Genomic DNA, 23,288 nt, shown 5'->3' with positions numbered 1-23,288 from the left:
GATGCGGTCATGAAACGTGCCAGAAATCGGTGCGATCCACGTTGTTCCAGGTGACGTTTTCCGGATTTCCCGGAGGCGGAATAGACGACTTCAGAAAATCCCAGAGGGCTTAGCGCCGCTTTGAACTGTGGGAACTTGCTGGTAACAAAGGAGGAGAAGGTCTCCAAACTGTTTCGGTTCCTTCTCTCCCGGCTGATTGTTCACGAGGAGTCGAGGTCAGTGAAAACGAAACGTGATAGGACAGTTCTCACTTCCTGGTTCCGGTAATGTCCCAGGATGCAACGCGTGCGCAAGGAACGCTGGGATTTTCTGAAATCGTCTAGGGCATTCCGGAATACTCTCAACATCAGCCGTATGCTGTTGCGATGTATTAGGTGGGAGTGCCTTGGTAGTGACCACCTAAGCACAGCATGGTACAATTGTTTCAGAAACGGGTGCGACAATACCTTTAAATGGAATCCCCCCTCCCCCCCCCCCGAAATGGCGTGTTCTGTGGAATACACCATTTTGAAATTGTGCTTTACAGAACACCGTTCTGTATTTGTGCGAGACTTACACCACTGTGGTGTGCGTGTGTGTCTTATATATTTACACTCGAAAGGTGTAGAAAAATACTGTTAATCTGAGGGACTGACTATTCGAACGACCACATATTACGTACGGCGTCTTTCGAAAATCTCAGCAGTTCTTACACGAGCTTTCACACCTGTTTAAGCTCTTTAATAGTGTTGCGTTATTTATTTATTGCCCATATGCTTTAAGGACCCGCTGAACGGGAATTACTTATTATTATTGTAACAGCCAAGGCTTTGTCTGTTCTTGGGCACTGTAATAAAGATACTATTATTATATTTATTACTATTCCTCTCTATTAACTCTTCGTCTCAATACCATACAATGTATTAAAAATACGCATGGCACGCGAAACAGGTCTGCCTTCGTATACTATATACTTCCGCATTTCATTCCATTTTATGTTGCCTCTTCCTCACAGTTGTACATAACTGCCCTCAAAAGAGGCACACAAGAGTTCTATGCTATGTGACCGAGCTTTCTTTCATTCAACTGCTTTGAAGCGTGTACGCAGGAAAGATAGCATCTCATTGATTCTGTCCTGCGGCCGGAAGTCTACGGGCAACAAGCGGAAGCGCAAATGACGTTAGTACGAAGGGGGTGTCTGTAGGTATGCGATTTTCTTGTGTCCTGGCACAACCTATCGTAAACAGTTTCTTCGAAGCCCCTGCCTGTTTTTACATGTGTCACGGGCTTCGAACTACTGTCTGATTCATTCTTCCGTCCTTCTGAAAGTCCTATGTGATTTGAATGGCTCTTATGGCATTAACGTTAGTGTCATTAATAACATTAAGAACTAACTGAAAGTCCTATGGCATTAACGTCAATGGCATTGTCCTATGTCACATTGTCCTATCATATGGGTATCACATGTCACATTGTCCTATGTGATTTGGATGGCTCTTATGGCATTAACGTCAATGGCATCGTCCTATATCACATTGTCCTATCATATAGGTATCACATGTCACATTGTCCTATGTGATTTGGATGGCTCTGATGGCATTAACGTTAATGTCATTAATAGCGTTAAGAAGTAACTAAAACTCCTATGGCATTAATAACGTTAAGAAGTAACTGAAAGCCCTATGTGATTTGAATGACTCTTATAGTATTATAGGTGCCAAGAAGATCAATAAAACAGCACGGTAACAAGAACACGTCAGCATTAGGCGAACCGATCATATTTTTCGTCAGTTGAGCCAGGGTATTGGAAACCTATGATACGGGCCTCAATGTTGTGCAAGGTGGGGTCCCCCGATTCCTGCAAGACGACACTTAGCGTCCTCGAGCACTTCTTGATCTTCGGGTCGAAAACTGCAGCGAATATTGAGAAGTACGAAGCCCCTGAGAAGCTAGCGTGCACATTCCAAGCGTCATTTCCAGCGAATATCATTCACACTGAATGACATTTTGTTCCCTGCCGCAGTGGAGCACATAATGACGTTACACGAAAATGACGTTCGTTTACCGAATGTATTTGGGGAATTCATTGGCTTTCCACGGAGAACACACAGGCTGAGCTTGGGCAGCATCCAAACAATAACGACGACAGAGACGACAGCTCTGTGCCATCTTCTCATTCGCTTTTGCTGTGGCAGGAACTGCGTATTCTCGAAGACATAGGTGCAGTAAAAAAATAGCAACGTCAAACAGTAATGAGTAAAGAAAGAAAAAGGGAACTAAAAGGAACAGCACTACCTTCCTCATTTTACAAAGAACAACCCTTGTCCAGCTCCCGTGGCTCAGTGGTTAGCGTGCTGGCCATGTCACGTCGAGACTGGGAGGTACCCGGGTTCGAATCCCGGTGCCGGCTGTGCTGTCTGGGGTTTTTCCTGGGTTTTCCTCAGACGCTTTCAGACATATGTCGGCACAGTTCCCTTAGAAGTCGGCCCAGGTCGCACATTCCCCCAGGGCGTGAGTCGTGACGTTGCCCACATACGTGAGGCCGACAACGGCAAGCCCTATCACCACCACCACCTTTTTCGAAGACATAGGTACAGTAAAAAAATGGTAACGTCAAACAGTAATGAGTAAAGAAAGAAAAAGGGAACTAAAAGGAACAGCACTACCTTCCACATTTTACAAAGAACAACTCTTGTTTCCAGACAAGCCCGCGAGTTTCACGTCGGCCGTAGTCATTTGTTGGGCATGCCTTGCACAAAAGAGGGTAATGCATTACTTTGTAATGCCTCTCGTGTCGGCCTCTCCGTATTATTTTTAGTCCGTCCAACTCCAACTACAATGCATTATCGGTGATTCATTACGTCTCGGTAATGAGTAACGCCAATGCATTACATTTTGCGAGGGTGTATAATGAGTAATGTAATGCAATTGCATTTTCGCCAGGGGGGGGGGGGTTATATGTTTATTGAGGAAAAAAAAAAAGAAAGGAAAAGAAAGAAAGGAAAGGGTAATGCGTAATGACAGTACGCATCACTTGGGTGGTCTTGCATTGGTTGGCTGTATTGTCAAAAGCCAACAGTTACGGAGTCAGTCACCCTTGTTACTGAGCAGGTCTGCACGGAGGAGGACAGAGTCAAGTGGGGTCTTTGAACACCAACTGCTTCTACGCTATAATTGATTCTATCTATGGTTGCTCATTTAAACTATTCGTACTGCTCTCATCTATCGACGAAATCTATCGACGAAATTGCTATCAGAGCTAATGTGCAAAAAAAAAAAAAAAAGAAAGTCCACTCACGTTCTTTACAGTACGAGCTTCAAACGCCTTCTTGGAAACTTCTTTGAAAACATAATGTCAAAGTAATGTCATTACTTGATGGAAGTAATGGCGTTAGTAATGCGTTGCTACGCAAAAGAAGACGTAATGAGTATTGTAATGTGTTACTTCACAAAAACTGTAATGAGTAGAGCGCGGATAAATATGCAGTAAAAACTCCCGAAATATTCATACAATTATGAACAGAAAATCTTCGAAATATGCAGTAAAAATCATGAGTATATACGATGTTTTTCATTGTTCCTTGTACGAAAGCAATGCACCGGATGCCTGTTTTTTCTATTTTTTTTTAAAGTGAATATTTTATTAGGGATCACACAAGAAAGAATACTTGTGCCACAGATATAAATCATGGAGCTGAAGACTTTGCGTTCGGGATTGATAAAATAGCGTAAACGCAGACTAGCTGGTGGACGAAACCCACGTAACAAGCCTGACCATGGGCAACACGAAAAAAAAAAAACATACAAAAAGAAGCTCTGTGTATGTTGCTATTGATGCTCATGTTGTCCATGCTCAGGCTTGCTTCGTCATGGCTTTGCGTTTGGCACTGCATCATGCCGATTGAAATGCACCGTAGAAGACGATATTTCCCATCAGCTCCTCCACTGTCAGCGTCACCACCATCATCAGCCGTGCTCTGGCAACAACTCTCAGAGCTTGGGTGCACGGACGGACGGACGGACGTTTTTCTCGCAACACTCCTTGGCCCCGTGCAGCGAGCTAGCCAGTGGAGTGTCACAAAAGCGGTGTTCCTCTGCGTGATACGGGCCTCTTGGCTCCCTGTGAGCCGAGTGTTTTTTTTTTGTGTGTGTTTTTATATATTTATTTGTTTTTTGTTATTCCTTTTTCCTTCTTTTTTTCTTTTTTAGGGAATAGCAAGCCGGCGTGCTGCATGGCTGACCATTCCCCTTTCTTTTTTTCTTTTCCTTTTTTCTGTCAATAAATCCCCCCCCCCCCCCCGATTGAAATGATTTATTGTGCGACCGTGTGTGGGATTTTTCAGTTTTAGTTTTGTGTGTTTTTGTTCTTCTTGGCCTTTTCTTTTCTTCTTCTTCTTTTCATTTCCTTTTCTTCTTCTTTTTTTTTTTTGAATAGCAAGCCGACCTCTGTCTGGTTGGCCTTTCCTTTCTTCTTTCTTAATAAACATATCCCCCACCCCCCACCCCCGGATTGAAACGCGAACGGCGCCAGTCTTCGCAACGGTAAAGTGGTGAAGGTGAAGTACGGCCCACCACGCAGTGGAGGATGGAGCAGCCAGGGTATGGGCTGAACACCGCACCTCACCCCAACGAAACCTGGACAATATTCGATTCTGACCAGAATTTTCGCGAAAGAAGACCCAACCTCTGCCGAAACAAAAAGGAAGAAATAAGCTATCGCACCACAAAATATGGCAAAATATGCACTATTTATGCACTTTCAAGCGAAACATGCCACAATGTGCAAAGCAGGCATTTATATGCACCATAGAACCCTTCTGATCGGTCCCAAACCAAGACCAGAAGTGTTTTTCCATCGCCCAGTTGCGAAACCCACATAGAGAAAAACAAACAAACAAGAAAACATGCATTTCCAAGAAAATCCGCGCTCTAGTAATGAGTTAATACATTACAAAATTCAACTCAATTCAATTATATTCATGTTTATTCGCAATACCTAAATAAAAATAAGTTCCCCAACTCTGGTGCCTGGAACGTGTTCATCATCACGAGTAGTCACCGCTGAAAATGTCGTTTCCACACTGTTTAAAAAAAGTTTAGTAGAAAAGCAACTACGGTAGGTCGCAGCGAAATGTGTAGTCAAATATGCAAAGTACAAACCACAGTAAAATACATATTCAAGGTTAGTCACGTGCGGTTTGAGCTTAAAATGCAATATGTACAGTCGCGGACGACCTGAAAGGAAGTGGAGACAGCAATAAATTCTTATTAATTTTTCAGCTTCTCGCTCAAAATGGACTGGAACGGCTTACCTTCCAATTAATAATACAGTTCGCGAGAACAAATTGCGTACTCACAAACTCGTAACTATCTGCGCCTTACCTGCGTCTAACGTTCTTAATAATAAATTTATTACCGGCCCATCTGCACACCGTTTCCGACAGTTAATGTGAACACAGCGAGGGGAGGTGACGCCGCCTAATGTCACGATTCAGTCCTATTCCGGTTACACTCACATTAATGCGTTTTAAATGGAGAAAGACGCGTTACCAGTATACCTTTGCTATGGGAACGTGGAACCATACAACGAGAACGAGCCGTATAAAAGATTGCCTAATTAGGCTTTGTGCGGGATGGTTCGTGGGGTTTATGTTCACAGTAACCCTTCCTCGCTGCTATTAATTTGTGAAGTATTAGTGTTTTGTGCAGTTATGAATATGCAAATCTAATTTCTCGCATACCTTCATCGTTCTTCCATATAGTTAAGCGCATCACTGCCGCTCCGTTCACTTTGACGACAGTCCTTGGGCCCTGGACCGACATCCTGCAACGCCATCGTGCCCTGCAGATTTTCCCGAATTTTCTGCAAGACACCGGTCTCCTTTATGTCCTCTAATCCTGACGCGCCGCCTTGCTACCGTCTCTCCCCCTCTCCTCCCCTCATTGTCATTTTATATCTCATATGCAGTCCCGTCGGCATTGGGGTAGTGGGCCACAATCCAGGTGGCGAATTTCGCCGTTCATCATCATCAATGTTGTTGTTGTTCTATATAGTTCATGTCAAGCTATATATAGGGACAAGTGAACTCCTACAGGTCCCACTCTCAGTGTGCAGACTACATTTTCCGCTGGCGGAGATATATCTCCATGACCATAGCTCTTATATAGTTGTAGACGCTTATGTTGTCCCGGGGGACAGTTACAAGAGTCGTTGCTTAATTGGGAGCCGAGGCCTAGCTATTTAAACGGTGATATTTTCTTATATACGTATTTTAATATTGGGAAACACGCACGCGACAGATCGGGTGTTGGGGGCACGGGGCAGCCACATTGGAAAGGTTCGCAGCTGGAGAGATGGGAAAGCCATCGAAAATATTATTTTTTCCAGGGGATGTAGCTTATGCGTTTGCTAAATAGTTTCTGCGCACGACGCACATTGTCGCGGTTGGTGTTTTCCTCACTGCTTTTGAGTTGAAGTGGGAGCATTTGCATTGCGTCCAAGTAACATTTCAGAGGATGGCGTTAGAACGGAGGAAAATTGCAGCATCGCAACATGGCCTGCTATTTGAAATCTCGGCATAAAAGCACGTCCACGGTGGACCACTGAAGCCGTACACATTTTGATTGTGTCGGAAGAATAAGAAACGAAAACAAAAACAATTCAGAAAAATTGGCGACGTACAGAACTCAGTGGATGTTACGTTCGGAAGGCACTACAGAGATAACTTAATGTGACGACGGAAAGTTGCGCAACATGGAAGCCGAACCTTTCGAACATGTCGTACGTCTGCTGTACATCCGAGCTAGATTCGAGTCTCAAATTGGATTTGCCTTGCCTACGAAAAAAATAATAACAATAACAGACGACAACATTTCACCAGCGCGCATAGGACGACACTTGTTACTTTCCCGGTGCAGCGCAGACGTCTGCGGCTTGAGTTACTTATTCTGTCGACCTACCGAGTCATACAATCCTGAATACAGCTGTCTTTTTCATTTTTCCGGTCTTCATTCGTATGCCAGAGACCCGAGACTTCTTGAGAAAGGAAGGAATGCAACATAGTCGATAAATAGTGGTTCGATGCAAGCCATTATTCCGCGGTTCTTGCGTGTTTAATCCCGTTGCCTGCTGACGTTGGTGACTTGCCAAAAAAAAAAAAAAAAAAAAAAAAGAAAAGAAAAACTAATTTCCATATGCAATATCAAACATCTCTCGATAACCTCGCGTCTTGGGAAATGCGCTATTTGGTGTCTATCACATATGACGTCATTCGAGGTGCGTTATCTTAATTCGTTCCGTTTTTAAGGTTTCAACTTTCAGGCAGCACACTTTCAGAGCAGCGAACATACTTCAATCTATGCATTTGGTTTTCCAAACGTAAGCTCCAAGAAGGTACTTTTATTGATTTTAAAGCGATAGATGGTGTTGGGCCCACCATTGTGGGCCCGTCCGTAACAGTCGTGGAGAGAGAAGGAGAAAGAAGAATGATCAAGACGGCCGGAGAAAGCTATGGCATTTAAAGGCGTTTGGCAGAATGCTTAAAGATACGCTGCCATCTTTTTTTTTTCCTGCGAGGGTTTGAATGCAAGCTTTTTTTATTCTCTGTTAGCGAAGGGGGGTTGGTGTGTGTCCTGGGCACACTTCAGGGTGAACTGTGCCAACAACCGTCTGGAAGGTTAGCTGGAAAACCTCAACACAACCCAGCTGGTGGTAGGATTCGAACCCAGCACCTCCCATCAATGAAACCAATGGCCGGATGCTTTTTGTCCACTCGACCATGCTGCTGGTGAATGCTCGAGCTTTACTGTTGATGACGTCACATATATGGGTGAAATTCAAGGTGGCTACGAAACTATCGGTTATCATCGTAGAATGATTTCCACGTGGAAAGTAATTCGAAGGATACTTAGGCTGCGTTCCAATACCCCGGTTAGTCGACTGCCTAGCGGTCTAACCGGAAGTGCCGCCATGTTAAGTCTCGTTCCAAATCTCGCCAAGTCCGCTATTCAGTCGGCTACGTGCGAATCGATGCAGTCTAGTTATACGCCTGACCATCTGACAGCCGGGATGGAGACGCGCGTTGACGGTACCAGCGTGCCCGCTGTTTCTGCTGGCTTTAAATGTAAAGTTGCACATAGTGGTATGTTTTTTAAAACTGCGTAGAGAGTTGCAACACATGTTTAGTTGTGAAGGTGACAGTTTACGCACGATGTCCTACAAACTTAGCGCATTCGAGTCCTGCTGCGCTTGCGCCGTACGCATTTCTTGCGTGAGCAACGAGATGGCGCCACAGGCGCCTCGGCGAGGCAAGCCTGTTCCAATAGTGACAAGCAAAGGGGTCTACTCAGCTGCCTAGTGAGGCGGCTTCGCGGGCGCGAGGTATTGGAACGCAGCCTCAGTTGTTCGGACGGGGTAACCTCCAGACGGTAAAACGCGAGACAGAATTCCTTCCACGAGGTAACTTCGTCGAATATCCCAGCGGTGACGCTGGCACAGGAAATATTCAAATGAAGGGTGCTGAGGGAAGGTCGCATGCTTTCTGTGGTGGGTAGTACTGCCTAAAAACCCAGACCAAAAGGGATTGCAAACCCATTGTTGCAGATTGATCTACGTTCTTTCAAGCGTGAACGTTCGTTATTTTGTGTTTTGTGTCAAAGTAAAAGGAAATAACGACGAAGGTCGTATATCTATGTACAATTTCAGTATGTTTAAACGTTGTAACGCCTGTATTGGTGCATTTCGTCTACCTGACGACGATAAAGTCGGCTAACTGGTGAATTTGACTACACCACAGCCACCACCACCATCCTCCCATTGAACCACCACAATCTTTCCCTCTTTCACCCCTCCTTCCTTTCACCCCCTTTCCTCCGCCTTGCTGCACCGCTACTGTGCCTTCCCCCCAAATGACCTTCCACTTGCTGCTCTTCCTTCCTTCCTTCCTTCCTCTGTTTTGATGCCAATACACTTTACTGTTCCGAAAATTCGAGACTGCATCATTTACCCGGTCATGATCACCACTCAAGTTCCTGCACATTGACCGTGGTGGTACATGGGAGATACGGGACGCATCCCGGATATCCTGTAATTGCGCAATCACACGTAGTCTCCACGTACGATTACGGTATTCATTTCAAGCATGTCGCCCCATGATCGCTTTTTCCGGACACCGTCACGTCTTGCGCATCACGTCGTTGAGTGCACGCCCCACACCGAAAGCCACCATTAAAGGTACTGTAAAGCAGCACCGATCAAATCTCATTTAGTGTGGCTATTCGATAGTCCAAGCCACCAGGACAAAAACTGCGCAAGTTTCATTCCAATCGACGGTGTAATTAATTAGAAAATTACAATTAAAGATTACGGGCAACACTGTACTAGGTATTCGAAATGAATTCGTACTCCTGACACAAACGGCGGCAACCACATTGCATGCGTATAACACTGGGCTCGACATAACAATCCGCCCCTGTAATCCACACAACGATCCGCATCTGAGGATAAACGGATAAGCGAACTGAAATGAAATGCTGAGCCGTTGAAAAAAAATGTGTCAGACATTCAAGAAGCCAGACAGCGTCGGGACTTGTTTGTTCACAGAGATTCACAGAGAGAGTTCGTTCGTTCGAAAGAGGCCGCGAACAGAAGGAGCGCGCAGGCGCAGCAGAGAAGTAGGGAGAGCCTCCATCGAGCAGCGGCCAGCGCTGGGTTACTTTGCAAAAACAGGGGTTAACAGGTTAAACTGTTAACATGGGTTTCAGAATGCATAGGTAAACAGGAAAACTAATAACATGGTTACTAACCTAACGAAGTTGCGATGTAATAGTGTGTAATACAAATTTTCAGTGTTGCCCGCTGTACAGGGGGTTGTTTGACACCAGGCGTCGCACCGTTCCATTACGCCGCATTTTTCATGGCGAATTAAAAATATTTATAGCGCGTTGTCGGTCGTATGGTTCCGCATATGGTATTTAGAAGCAACAAAGTCTCTAGTCACATCACCTGCATATCATGCTTGTCTACTGCTTTACAGTACCTTTAATGAACTATGTCACACCAGGGAGAGTTTCGCTCCACTATTGCGTTGTGAATGGTGTGAATAAGTGCAAATACAAAAAAAAATATAAAAAGAGAAAAGCAGGAAAGAAACAAGAAAAGAAAAGCATAATGGGAGTAATATAAACGACCATCGAGTACATTTTCTCGTACCGGGACCTACAAAATGGTTATTTCGATTTTCCGATAATTGCCTCGTTAATGCTTATTTCAAAAGCTAAGTTTAAACGATAGTACATTGAAGAATATCTTGGTCTAACTCAAACAAGGACCTTGCAAAAGGTAATCGGCACTTTTGCGCATCATGAAGATATCAATAACCGCTCATTTAGCACAAAGGTTATGTAAATGTCCACAGACAGCGATTTATCCAGACCCCCCCCATACACCCCTCGAAAATTTGGAGGAGACGCCCCTAACATTTTGTGAGGTTGCACAATATTTCGTCAAAGGCATGTAAATACACCCCCTTGAGGAGCCCAACAGCCCCCCAAGGGCGAAATTCTGGGTAAACCACTGACCGACCGTCTGTGTATTCAGCGCTGCTGGAAATGGGGCCTTTTCAGAAGCCACTCGTCAAGCCATACGAGCGGTCTGCGTTACGATTTGCTGCAGCGATATGCTGAACGTTACGGTTTGGTGCAGGGCTAAATTAATCGAATTAAACCAACTAATTTACTTCAAATTATCGATTTGCTTCTAGCAACATAAAATTAGTCAGAAATAAACTGAATTAAATGTCACAAATTCTATGCTCAAAACTTCTTGTACCACTCCAGCTGAGACGCTCCCATAAATGTTTTCTATACTTAACAATCAGAAACAGCCACAAGGACGCTTATGCCAAAATATGCCAACATTTGAATGAATAGTTATGGAACTTTCCCCATCGTCGCGTCCTTTTTGTTAATCCACAGACCCGACCACTGTGGCGTCACTCATGATCGCAGTTGTCTCTCGACGTAAAACCCGGAATTATTATTTTGTTAACTCCCTGGTCTCGGGGGTTTTACTGGCATGCTCTTAGTGGTTCGCCGCAAACAGCAGAGGGTGATCGACTTCGTTTCTTGCCCCGCACAACGCCGTGTCCACTGCTCACTGGCCAGCTGCAGTCACTCCAGAGACGGTGTCTTCGGTGGGTGCCGTGCTCAACGTTAGGGAAAAAAAAAAATATTATGTCCGAACAGCTCAGAAAGTTCAATATGATTTCGTCCCAGCACTCCTCTAAGCCTATATCTCACATATGATATGACGCAGTGTCTAGACCGAACCTTGTGACCACCAAAACAAGTACCACGTGACTTTATCGTGAGCGGTGTAGAGACCGACACGCATGCAAGTTCCTGGTTTTTTTTCCCTGTGGCCGATAGCGCTGCGTGATGGAAGGTCCCCAAGAGTTGCTCCCACTTCTAGTCGACTTCCTGACGGATATCCGCTTGCCATTGGTCGTTACGAGTGACTTCCGGTGGCACCGATACAAGGACTGCAGTCCTCTTGGAGACTTGCAAGAATGCGTTTGCTAAGAAGGTGAATATTGGGATATCATGTCTTCCACGAGGCTGCTGTCTTCACCCTGTTTCCTTCTCGCAGTGGTACTTCAGCTGCTGCTGACAGCCTACGGTAAGTATGGTGTGTGAATATGTATATATGTATATGTATGTATAACCTAGGTGTGAATCATTCGTGATAGGCGATCGCAGGGCATCTTTTGTAGATAGGAAGGTGTGCACGATAACGGTTCCGAAAGCATGATAAGCTAGTCGCGCTACTCGCCCAGGCAGCACAATGTATTGAAAGTCGAGTGCAATAGGGGTGGCCGGTATGTGTCTTATCAATGTTCCTTAGTTTCGAGAGTCTGTTCAGGGCCTTCCACCTTCCCGTCCTCCCCTATTGCACTCGACTTTCAGTACATCGTGCTGCTTGGGTCGTTTGAAGTCGCTGATATCACATTGCTGATCTTGAAGTTGACAGCTTCCTTTATCGCATCGTTTTCGTGGAGTGCTTCCGGTCTATTAAAGGCAAGTATTAGGCAGCCTTATTTGTTTAGTTTTGATTTGCTTCTCATTCGCAGTTTCATTTTACTTGGATGAAACTTGATGATTGCAGATTTTGTCGAAGACGCGTCAACGAACTGAACGCGAAACTAGATTTAGTAAAACCTTTAGAGATAGAGGTCCAAAAGCAAGATACGACTACAAGTATCGTCACAAAGCACAAGTTTAGTAGGATGACGTTGGCAATTTTCGGCTTATCACAGTAGCAAGGTACCGAAAGTACTTTAACCAGCGCGCGAAAACTTTGCCACTAAATTGCACTGCGTCGCCCAAGGTTTGAGGACTAGACAAGGACAGGAAAAGCGTTCTAAATCCCATTTAACATCGTGATCCTATAGCTAAGTGTTGCAGAAACTGTCTGTATAAAGGAAAAGGAGAGAAAAAAAAAAGACAAGTGTCAATCACCCGTGGTCTTTCTGCGAAGCCGTAAAAAATAATTTATAGTAGCAATAAGTAAAGAAATAAGTGAAATGAAATGAAACTAGATGGAAAGGGGGGATAGGACGGATGTTTCGAAGTAAGCGGAAACGGAAACATAAAAAAAAGAGAGAAAAATAAAACCACGAGTTTCTTCCTCGTGAGGTTGAGTGTTGAGCAGAGAAGATGTTTAAGTACGCCAGTACTTAAACAAGTTATGCAATCAATATATTGTTGAAAACACTGCACACATTTTCGTAGCTGCAGGCTTCGGTTTTAATTGCGAAATGTTATTCTATAAATTGAGGTCGTTGCTACACTTTGATCGCGAACGTTATTATATATTGAGGTGGTTGGTGCACTACAAAACCACTTCATCAATCACAGTACAATGATATATCGATAAATAAGATGTTACTTTGTGCTCTATGTATCTCTTCGCTGATGAGTATCTTTATGGATAGCTTAATGGTTCACTCTCTGAGACCTCACCACTACCATTAGACATATAGTATTGGAAGTATTAAGTTCTCCCTTCGCCAGCTATCCTGTGGGATAGCGTGGAATGATTCCTTGTGACGTGTACTCGTATGTTTCAGTGGTGGATGCCTATGGGCCCCGTGGCCGCTGTCAAAACCCACGGCTATCCTTTCCAAATGGAGTAGCCAAGCTTCGGCATCGAGGTCGTGTGGTGAAGTACGTCTGCTTGCCTGGATTCACGCTCGTGGGAAAAGACCTGGCTACTTGCTACAGCGGCCGCTGGGATAGGCCCATTCCGTTTTGCGCAGGTAGGAGCCGTTGCGGTTCCTCATTTCTTGCAGAGGTGTATGCATAGGAAGATATTGCGACTGCACCGCTTTATAAAATGTACAGGGGCGTGTAACTCTTGCGAACCGTTGCAATGGCCAGACTTTGAAGGGTGACTAGCTTTTCGCCTTGAGTCTCACACGGGCACGAAAGATAACATTAAACGCCTTAGGTCTTATGTCGTTCGTGTGGTGCCACACGAAGGTATTTAATAACATTTTTCTGAATGACAGTTTCTGCTTAATGAGGTCGCCACAACTCATTCGCTGATTAAATGCCTACTATCGCTCCCATCGTTCACGCGGACGTAACAATTGTATTCTTGCACAATACCACTTCGTACCGTGCAGTACAATATTATTTCATAACCTGAGGTTACAAGAGTGTTCTTTGATGAAGGAAAAGCTGGCGTTGCTTTGAAAAATTTCATCAACAAAAGCAAAAGAACGTATGACGGTGCCGAAGGGGCGGTGTTGACATCATGCCGTTTAATGTCATTACAAACTGACGTGTGGCAAGGTCTTCGTGCATAATGCCATTCGGCATCCTAATGGCAATAGACGATAATGTCATTTGTTCTGCCCGTGTGGCAGAGGTATGATAGGGGCATTAAAATGCAAAAACTTCAGAATGAAAGAAAATGAAACTTTCTACGAAATTTCACCGTTGATTGGTACAGAAAAAAAATTGCAGAAGACACAAAAACACCCGTAAACACTCTGAACTTGCCAGGCACAAGGCACCGGGCGTGGTGTGTCTGAAAGGGTCTTGAACGTATCGGAACCTCCATGGAGACTTGAAATTGTGCACCTGGTTGTCACTTGGGCTAAGTGCCCCCTGAAAACGAGTGAGTGAATTAGTGGGAAAGTGAACAAAAGGAAGGTATGCATCAAAATAACAAGGTGCAGCAGTAACTCTGAAGTCCTAATTAGTCCGTATGAGTGGACACAACGCAGGTGGCGCCAGTGCATGGTGACACCTTCCCGTATTGCAGTCAATCTGTTCCGTGAACGGAAGCGGTTCCAACAGCGGATGACCAGATATAAAACGTCACGTATCGGGAGTATGGATAGCATCCATCGCCTCCCGAAGAGGGGCGTTAATTAAATCAGAATCACAGACGAGAAGCGTGTCCTCCCACACACACATACACGTGATATTTTAGTTCACGTCGCTTCCGTTACTTTCCGTAGAACCGAATTTATCCGGAAAATTACTCTCGGTTTTGCAGTTCGCGTAGGTCGGTTACCACCATGCGTCTACATGTGTGGGCGCTGAACTTTCCAAGCTTTATTCTTCTGTAATCTATACATGTACATCTACCTACATCTACATAAAAAACGGTCTTAGTGGGCGTTGTTCACCTTGTGGGGTCGTGTCCTCTCCACAATGTGCCTCTTACCGTGTGTTCACACGATTGACATTCCCCCCACAATGTTACAGCGGAAGACGCGCAAAAATCATCAAAGCTTTCTGCTGTCACGTGATAGCGAGCGCTCAACATCGTGTCTTTATGTAGACTGCTAACCGTGGGGAACATCCTGCGACACAGCCACAAGATATTCCATAGCAGACGACAGGAAAAGATGCTGACGGTGTCGACAGTTAGTAGCAGACGACACTTAGCAGATATCTGCTAAGTGTCGTCTGCTAAGTGAAGTGTACGCCACTTCCGATATTCCAGCACTGTGTGAATGCTCAACATAACACGGGACGGAACTTCGGCTCCGTGAGCAGCGTTTTCTCTTTTTCTTCCACTAGAATATTCCGTGGGAATGTCGCTCGTGTGAACACATGGTTACAGGAGCATGGAAGGTACCTCAAACATATCAAGGACCGTGAAACCACTTTGGATAACCGTCACGCAAAATATTTCCTTTGGGAAGCGTGCATATCCCGTGAAAATTAGTTCATTTCGAAGTAACTGTGACGTCAGATCATCCCAGCGCTCTTATTGACTGCTGAGAATCGTCTGCTTCGGCGCGGGAGCAAAGCGACGGGTCGACTGAAGCGCCGGGCGGGCGGCGCCATATACAAAGTTCTGACCCGCGAGAATGAAAGATGTCTTGCGCACCGGGATCGATCGATCGATTGATTGTTTGTTTGAGATATAAAAAAAATATGGAGATGTGCACCAGGATTGCGCGTTGCACGCGTACTTTTTGTGGGTAGATGTTTGACTGATTGTTTCCGTGGTAACGCCGCGACGTAACTGTGTCTATGAGCGGCGTACATACGTGGACAGGTGGAGAGTGGACAGTAGGAAAGAGCAGGGAACAGGGTTTTAGCACGCATCCCGGGTCGACTTCAGTGGGGAACTGGGCCGACATTCTGTGGGTATATTTGTCACAGGCCTTAGAATCCTACTTTCTGCACCTCCTCGAACCAATCCGTGTCACTCCAAGCAGTGCTGACATTTGTCGAAAATTCTTGCTGCAAATTACTTTCATACATTAAATGATGAAAGCAAAATCACTCGCGACCAAAATGGATGCATCGAAACTTTGTTTCCATGGCATATTCTAATCCGGCATCGAACGGAAGGAAATGTCTTTGTTATACGGTTCAAATAAATAAAGTTCGTTCCGTCCAATTTCCCCTCTAATACGATTCGCGAGGAAAATAATTAGCAGCGTACCTGTGCGATTCGCCGTGGATTGGAGTGTCAAAAGAACCGCTCCGAGTTCTTTGCTCGGCGGCAAGACAGTCTGCGTCATCTGTTTGTTCAGGTTGACGTGCGCTAAACGCAATGGACTGACACAGCCGTTCCCGTTGGGGTTCATCGGTGTATCTGTTCTGCATCGCGGTGTAGTGGAATAAACGCGCTCAATATTGTACTTATTGCACCATGAAGAAATTGACAAGATCCTATGTTCAACTTTCAGTTTCATCATGATGCCAGCTTTTGTATTATTCTACGTGATATAAAATGTTACTTTTATGGTGGCGTTGAAGATGCCGTCGTCAGAGGAAATTAAGCGAGTTCCGTGTTTGAGCCATTCCTTTGATATCGTCCTTCCGTTCTTTGGATATTATTGTCTGTACAGAGAAAATAAAAAGGAATATATGCCAGAATATTATGTGAACTAAGAGGTACCCGAGGTAGCCTACAAGTGGTTACTGAAATGGTCTAGAATGCTGCACTACAAACAGTAATATAGGGACAAGTTATGTGCGCAACCATCATGGGACCCTCGCCATGGTACTACAAACTAAATGACTGAATTACACACACACAAACAAAAAGACAGAAAGAAGAAAAGAAAAACAGAGAACAGTACTGTCATGTTATTTGTCTGTAAACGATTTCGTGCTATTTCGCCAACTTCGAAGGTCCAAAGCTAATGAAGGCAAAAAAAGAAAAAAAAGGAAAATAAATATTATTTGAGGAGGACAGCTTTTTTATTTAATTTAGGAGGTAACTAATATTTGATTGGATGCATTATCGGAGAGGATAATCAGCGACGAAATAAACAGATGCAAGAACAATGATCGCGCATCAAATTGTCTCTGCCGTTGTGACAGATGTAAATTAGGCTGTAACCACCGTGCTGTAACTAACGGCTCACAACGATGGCGGACTCTGACAGCTCACTGGGCACTCATTTTCTCGTTATTTTCGTTTCGTCACTGATTTCCCTCTCCAATACTGTCGCCAGTCAAATCAATGACCCAGTGGTGACGGACGCTTTTGGGGTGACCCAAGTCAACGCCACCCAGATAAAGAAAGCGTGATCGCTTGAATGACATGAGGTAGTTACTCAGAGTTCGCCAATCACGGTCGTGCTTTCGGCGACCGTATCTCATGGAGACGAGACGTTATCAGTCGCATGGGTAGCCACTAGCAGCCACAGAAAGCCAAAAGTGTTTGAAATCGTCGGCAGCTATTATAGCCGAAGCAGACGACATCCCAGACTCGTGGTAAAGGAATGGGAGGGGATATTAAACAATGCCTTCTTTATCTATAGACGTGTTCAACTTAAGAAGGAAAAGACACCTAGTCCGTCAGCTCTCAGAATATCACTGCGCCGCAGATAGGACGGCTGGACACAGAGAGGTCACGCTCCCTCCTGCGCTAGATAATGCAAATCAGCATGCTCACTCTGCTACCGTATTGGCTGTTGGGACTTGCCGCATGACACTACGCTACGTTTTTTTCTTTTGTTTGTTTGGCTACAGTCGATTAAGACATTACCCCCCCCCCCTCCCCGCTGCGGCAGAAAGTGTGCTCCCCTACTGATGGCGCATGATGGCGCTGCACTATTTGTCCTGGCGCGCTGTTGCGTCGCCCTATCTCCAACAGCGTATGTAGTTGACGGACTAGATTTCTTTCCCTTCTTAAAACACGACTATAGGTAGAGCTGCAACACTAACTTCGGCTCCTTATCCTCTTCCTACTGCCGAAAAAGGTGGAGAGAAAGAAGACAGAGAGAGAGAGAAAAAGCAAGAAAAAAAAAAAAAAAACGAAACAAAACGAAAAGCGACAGCCATGGCAGCTGGTAATGCGATATGCATTTCAAGAAGTCGAGACGGATTGACATTCAAGGCACGTGCACCACAATAACCCTATATAGGAGAAGCGAGGCACGAATTTGCTCCAAATCGAATTTGCGCTTCAGACCCCCTTAATCGTGTTTGATTTCCGATACGATAATATATCGTCACCGCCGCCTGGTCGCAGAACGAGTCCCAAATAGCGGCATTACGGGATTCAGGCTCGCCGCCGCCGCGGCTGCCATCGATGATGAGGGCAAAGAACGAATGACGTCCAGCTACTGACAGCTATTGGAACGGAAAAATACACGATGAAACCACCCCCCAAGTTCAAAAGAAATCAGGAATGGAGCCCGGCTTCCTATCGATATTAGAGGTTGTAGAGGTTTGGGGGCGCCTAGTTTATATCTGACTCTGTCGGTGCAAGTTTATTGTCTGATCAGAAAGAGGTTGGTTGGCGTCCCTTGTGCGTTTTTTTTTTCTTTCTTATTTAGTCGAGGTCATCCATCAGCGACGCGTCACAGCATAAGACGAAAGGAGCGGCATTTATTTCTTTTGGGCTTAGAGAAAGTACCGAATGGATAAAGAAACCTGGCACTGATGTCGATAATGTGTGATTGTTGCGGGCAGTCGGAAGGGGTTCATCCAATCGTGCTCTTCGCAAATTAAGGCTGCGTCGTGAAACACTGATGTACCCTTCGGAATGTGCGTTGTGACATTTATTCCACCGCCCTCCCAAGACGACTTCGGAATGTCCTGATGAGACAGTACCGGCATTCCCGTTTGCTTCGGATTATTGTCTGTCGTTGCCGACGAGAACTCTGGCCCACACCAAATACTGCTGGCTAAAAATGAGGTTCTCTTTTTCATTTACTCCTTGTGGACGTGCGCTGCGTATATAGGAGTGGTTGTGTAGCATCCGAGATTGGAACGGCAACTCGATTTGAGCGCGTCGTGTCCTGCACATGTGGGTGTCTTAGTAAGGTCAGGTCGCTTTCTCCATTAAAGGTGAAGTGGTCTATACATGCTGATGTCACCGTGATCAAAGATATTTACGAAGACATTATTATTGCTTCCCTCGCTTTATTGCTTTTCTTCATTAACTGTACGTGTTCAGGTGGAGGTATTGGAAGTATCTCTGCTGGTAACCAGACTTGTGCCCGTTACAAAAAAAAAAAAAAAAAAAGAAGGAACTAAATACCGTTACCCGTTACTTCAGAAAAAAGTAACAAAATACGTTACTCGTTACTAACATACAAAAGTAACGAGTTCTCGTTACTCACAGGTAACGAGTTATTTTTAGGTTACCGCCGCATAGTAAAAGGAGCCAAAAAACATGCAGTCACTTGCCTTCATCTCTTTATTAATGAGGAATTGCACTTCAGAAAAAGCTGATACTCGAAATTTACATAAGTGATCTTCGTTCTCTTTCGTGTGAAGTCGATACGCTAAAGACTAGACGTCGAACCGTGTTTTTTGTGGCCATAGCACAATTGGTGCCCACTCTTGGGAAGGAGTGATGGTCGGAGATTACGGAAACAAGGGAAAAGACAAGGGCCTTCGTTTAAGACGATTCAGCACGTCAACAACACATCCAATGGGGGACTTCAATAATACTTTCAGTCACACGTTGTCGTGGTCTGCACGCATTGCGCCACACGGAGTTCCGACTTGTGCTCCCCAGCTCTGAAGAAAAGGAACGAGTAACGTCAGCAACGAGTTACAAATTTTTGTGACTGATTCCGTTACGATTACCATTTTTTAAAAAGTAACTGAATCGTTACTTCGTTACCAAGTAACGAGTTACTTGTAACGAGTTAGGCACAACTCTGCTGGTAACTCTAGAAGTACTCGTAAGTGTTTGTCGCTTTCCTTCCTGGTGTCTTTTCGACCGAAAGCGCAGCTCTCCGGGCTGTCCAGCGAATAAGCTTGTAGACGCAGCTTCCTACGTTGTAATTGATTGGTAATTGGTAATATTGATTTAGGAATCTATGTGCAATTTACAGCATCTCTTTTCCTATCTCCGTTGCTTTCTTGTCGAGGTCTTTGAAGAGGTACAAACCCTCTTGCATGACAGCGGTTTGTTGTACGCAAGAAGCAAAGTCTTCGATAGAATCCACATTAAACTCTCGGTACCGACTTGTTGTTGTCCAGTTTACCCGTTGACCTGTTATCCGTTACTGTGCAACAACAGACAAGTTACTAGCTCCCGTGGCTTAGTGGTTAGGATGATCGCTTTTCCACGCCGAGACTGGGAGGTGACACGGGTTCGAAGCCTGTCATCGGCTGTACTGTCTGAGGTTTTCCCTGGGTTTTCCGAAGACTTTCCAGACGAATGTCGGCAGGCACAGTTCCCCCTGAAGTCGGCCTAGGACGCATACTAACCCCCCTGTCCCCCACTCCTTCCTGCTGTCCTCTCTCCATCTGTCCACATCTGTACGCCGCTCATAGGCACAGTTGCTTCGCGTCGCTAACACGGCTTGAGAAGTTGACAGCCGTCTGTTGGGTCAGCTAGAACTGCGGTACTGGACGGCGAGCTAGCAAGTATCCACGGAGACGTTCATCAAGAAAGACCTCGCAGCTATAGTTTAAAGGGGCAATAAACAGGTATACAAGGTGCACCTTTTTTTTAAATGCATTGTGATACGTTGCCGACGGTGAACGTTTTCCAAAAACTGTTGTCGCAAAAAAGTAAATAATGGCCGCAAACCGACCGAATATTCGGTGCACTCTTTCCTAATTGCCTAATATCATGTGCACAATGGACTCCTACGCAGAGTGGGTAGGAATGATCGATGAAAATTCGATGGCGTTCACTCATTGGCAAGGCTCTTCCCATGCCAGACTCGATAGGATTTACGTATCTGCAGAGGGCGGGAAAGAAGCGTTATATGATAACACCTATTGTAACCACGCTATCGTAACCACGCAATTCTATGTCCTTTGTTGCAGCTGCCGGCTGTCCCATGCCACCGGCCTCTGCTTTCCGGTATGGAACCATAGTGAACGTGGAGAACACCAGCATGGTCTTGCAGTTTCACTGTCGACCTGGTTACGCGCTCTCTGGCGCTCAGACCACCTACTGCGACGGCCGGGCCTGGAACGCTACTCTGCCTCGTTGCACACGTGAGTTGCAAGGCCGCCAGGGCACAGCATCTAAGAAGGAAATTAACGGCCGTATTCTTAATCGATCCTCCACTCCAGCCCCCTTCGACTGTAGCTAAAGGAGGAAGGATGTGTTCCCCCACTTGAGGAACCACTGGGTTTCAATGGGACGCCGGAAACACAAGGAAACACACAGGAAAAAGCGAAGCATTTTCTGCGCTCGCTGGGTGTTTCGAGTCGGTCGATCCTGGAAGCGCAAAGCTGGTTCGAGGAGCAACTCGAGTGGAGGGTCTAGTCGAGTCGAGGATCGTTTAAGAATATGGCCCTAGGGGAATGGAAGAGGAGTGCTTCTGTGGTGTCCCAACCAACATGCATTAATTAAAAAAAATTAAAAAAAGAAAGAAAGACGGAGCATTGTACGCGAGCGAACCAAATGAAAACCAAATGAATGTTGTTAGCAGTCGTTTATTGCAGACGTCAGAAATTTCTCATTGTGCCCAGTCAATTAATTCTATAAATTACTTAGCTAACTTTGAAAATATTGGTTTAGGGAAATTTATAGAGCGTCCAACAAGGTACGCTTTGTGTGACCATTTTATCTTTTTTCGGTCTACACAGAAAGCCCGCGAAATACAAAACATACCTCAATTGCGATGAAAGATGAAAGTCACTGAAAAGGTTAGCCAGCTGCTGGACTCGAACCCACATCTTCTGGATTACCGGTCCAGGGCTCTACCTATCTGAGGCTTTGTATGTATTTGTCCTTTCTATGTTGTTCTAGCCTCAGAACATCAGTTCTCTCATATCTCAATTGCCTCAATTGAACAAAACATACCACGTGACAACGCACCCGGGAGTCGCGATTGCAGCGCTCTCAACCGTGATCAGAAAGAACGACGTCTAGCCTTACCTGTGGAGCCGTCCACACACAGGGTATTTTTTGTATTTCGGGCCTTTTCTTCTAAAAGAAAGAAAAGAAAGGGAAACATAAAAAGAAAAAGAAAACACCCACCTACACAGCGTACATCGTTGGAAACACTACGCCCAGATGTTTGTCAGCTGTTTTAACACGATGAATTGTCATCTTTGCTCACATGGGACACAAATGCAAACACTTTGAATGTTGGAGTTGGAGTTAGGAAAGAAAAATATGGAGATGGAGGCCCCTACAAAACACAGGAGCCGGCTACTCCAAAACACTTACAAAATAAAAATCAGTAAGTCTAAAAAAAGTTAGAGGCGCTGCAATGTCCACAATAAATGTCATTAAAATAGCTGTCGCACGCTGTCTCGATAACAAGCTCCGTTCATTATAGTTATTCAAGTCTGAATTCTTGTCTCAAACTTCATTCTCAAGTTGTGACTGCGCCGTCCAATATCAAGAAATAAGTGACAGCATGAAGCATTTTCATGTCGATACCAAGATATCTTACTTGGAAATTGCAATGTTAATTAATTAACTCATAATTCCGGCCTTTACGTCGCGAGACAACTGCGATCATTAGCGACGCCACAGTGGTCGGGTCAATTAATTAATCAATTCCCACCTGAGGGTTTCTTAACGTGCGCCGAAATCTTGACACACGGCACACCGCATTGAACGTCCCTCGAGGAAGGCGGCGTGTTCGAGCAACTTGCACTTTTGCACCAAGTCACCACACCGTCCTCGGCCTGAGCCAGCGAGGCCGGCGAAATGGCAATGTGGTGCTGCTGAGTAGTTTAGGACAAAAATCAGAATTCTTATGAGTACCTGCTTATTTATAACAAGACGCCGGTACACGAGAGTCCTGTTGTTAATAAACAGATGCCGTTAGCCGTACTTACTTCCAAATTACAACATACGATTCAGGCTGCCCTCAGTTCATGAATTCGTTCCTCATGAATACGCAACATAACGTAACATTCGTACTATCTGAAAGGTATTTTTAACACGAAGGGGATGGTTTTTGCATGGCTTTGAACTCCTTTAAGTACGCTGCCTAATGTTACTTCGCTCACTTTGGATACTCAACTTTATCAGCGGTGGAGTTGAAGCCTCAAACTTCCTGCGACTTTGAAAGCCCCGACATCTGCTCTTGGAACCTGGACCTGGACAGACAGACACAATTCCGCAGAAATTATGTCCAGAAGGACCACACCTTTGGAGGTCTTGGAACGCAGATCGGTGAGGCATTCCACGTTGCTACCTGTGTGCATGAATGACCATCAACATGCATGTGCGCTAAAAGTTTGTAGGGTACAGGGGTGAAGGTGAGGTATGTACAAGATGAATGAAACCGATAAGACCGAAGTGCACTGTGTGTACGCTAGAGGCGTCTTTGCGCAAGGCCTTCATATCTTTTTTTGGCTATAGTCGTGACGATGCCCGCTCGCAT

General features: G+C 45.1%; 1 protein-coding gene across 1 annotated transcript in view; it reads left to right on the top strand.

The window, feature by feature from the left end:
- Window positions 1–11,416: 11,416 nt before the first annotated feature.
- LOC135391017 (mucin-2-like) overlaps window positions 11,417–23,288 on the top strand; it is a 37,177-nt gene continuing 25,305 nt past the window's right edge. Inside the window, exons 1-4 of the mRNA XM_064621084.1 lie at window positions 11,417–11,656; window positions 13,107–13,295; window positions 20,761–20,934; window positions 22,934–23,077. Coding sequence (XP_064477154.1) covers window positions 11,581–11,656; window positions 13,107–13,295; window positions 20,761–20,934; window positions 22,934–23,077 — 583 coding nt within the window. The 5' untranslated portion in view covers window positions 11,417–11,580. The remainder of the gene's footprint in view (window positions 11,657–13,106; window positions 13,296–20,760; window positions 20,935–22,933; window positions 23,078–23,288) is intronic.

This window comes from Ornithodoros turicata, chromosome 4 (assembly GCF_037126465.1).
Source record: "Ornithodoros turicata isolate Travis chromosome 4, ASM3712646v1, whole genome shotgun sequence".
NCBI classification, from domain to species: domain Eukaryota; kingdom Metazoa; phylum Arthropoda; class Arachnida; order Ixodida; family Argasidae; genus Ornithodoros; species Ornithodoros turicata.
Note: the sequence above shows the minus strand (reverse complement) of the source record. Positions and strands in the feature narration are given on the sequence as shown.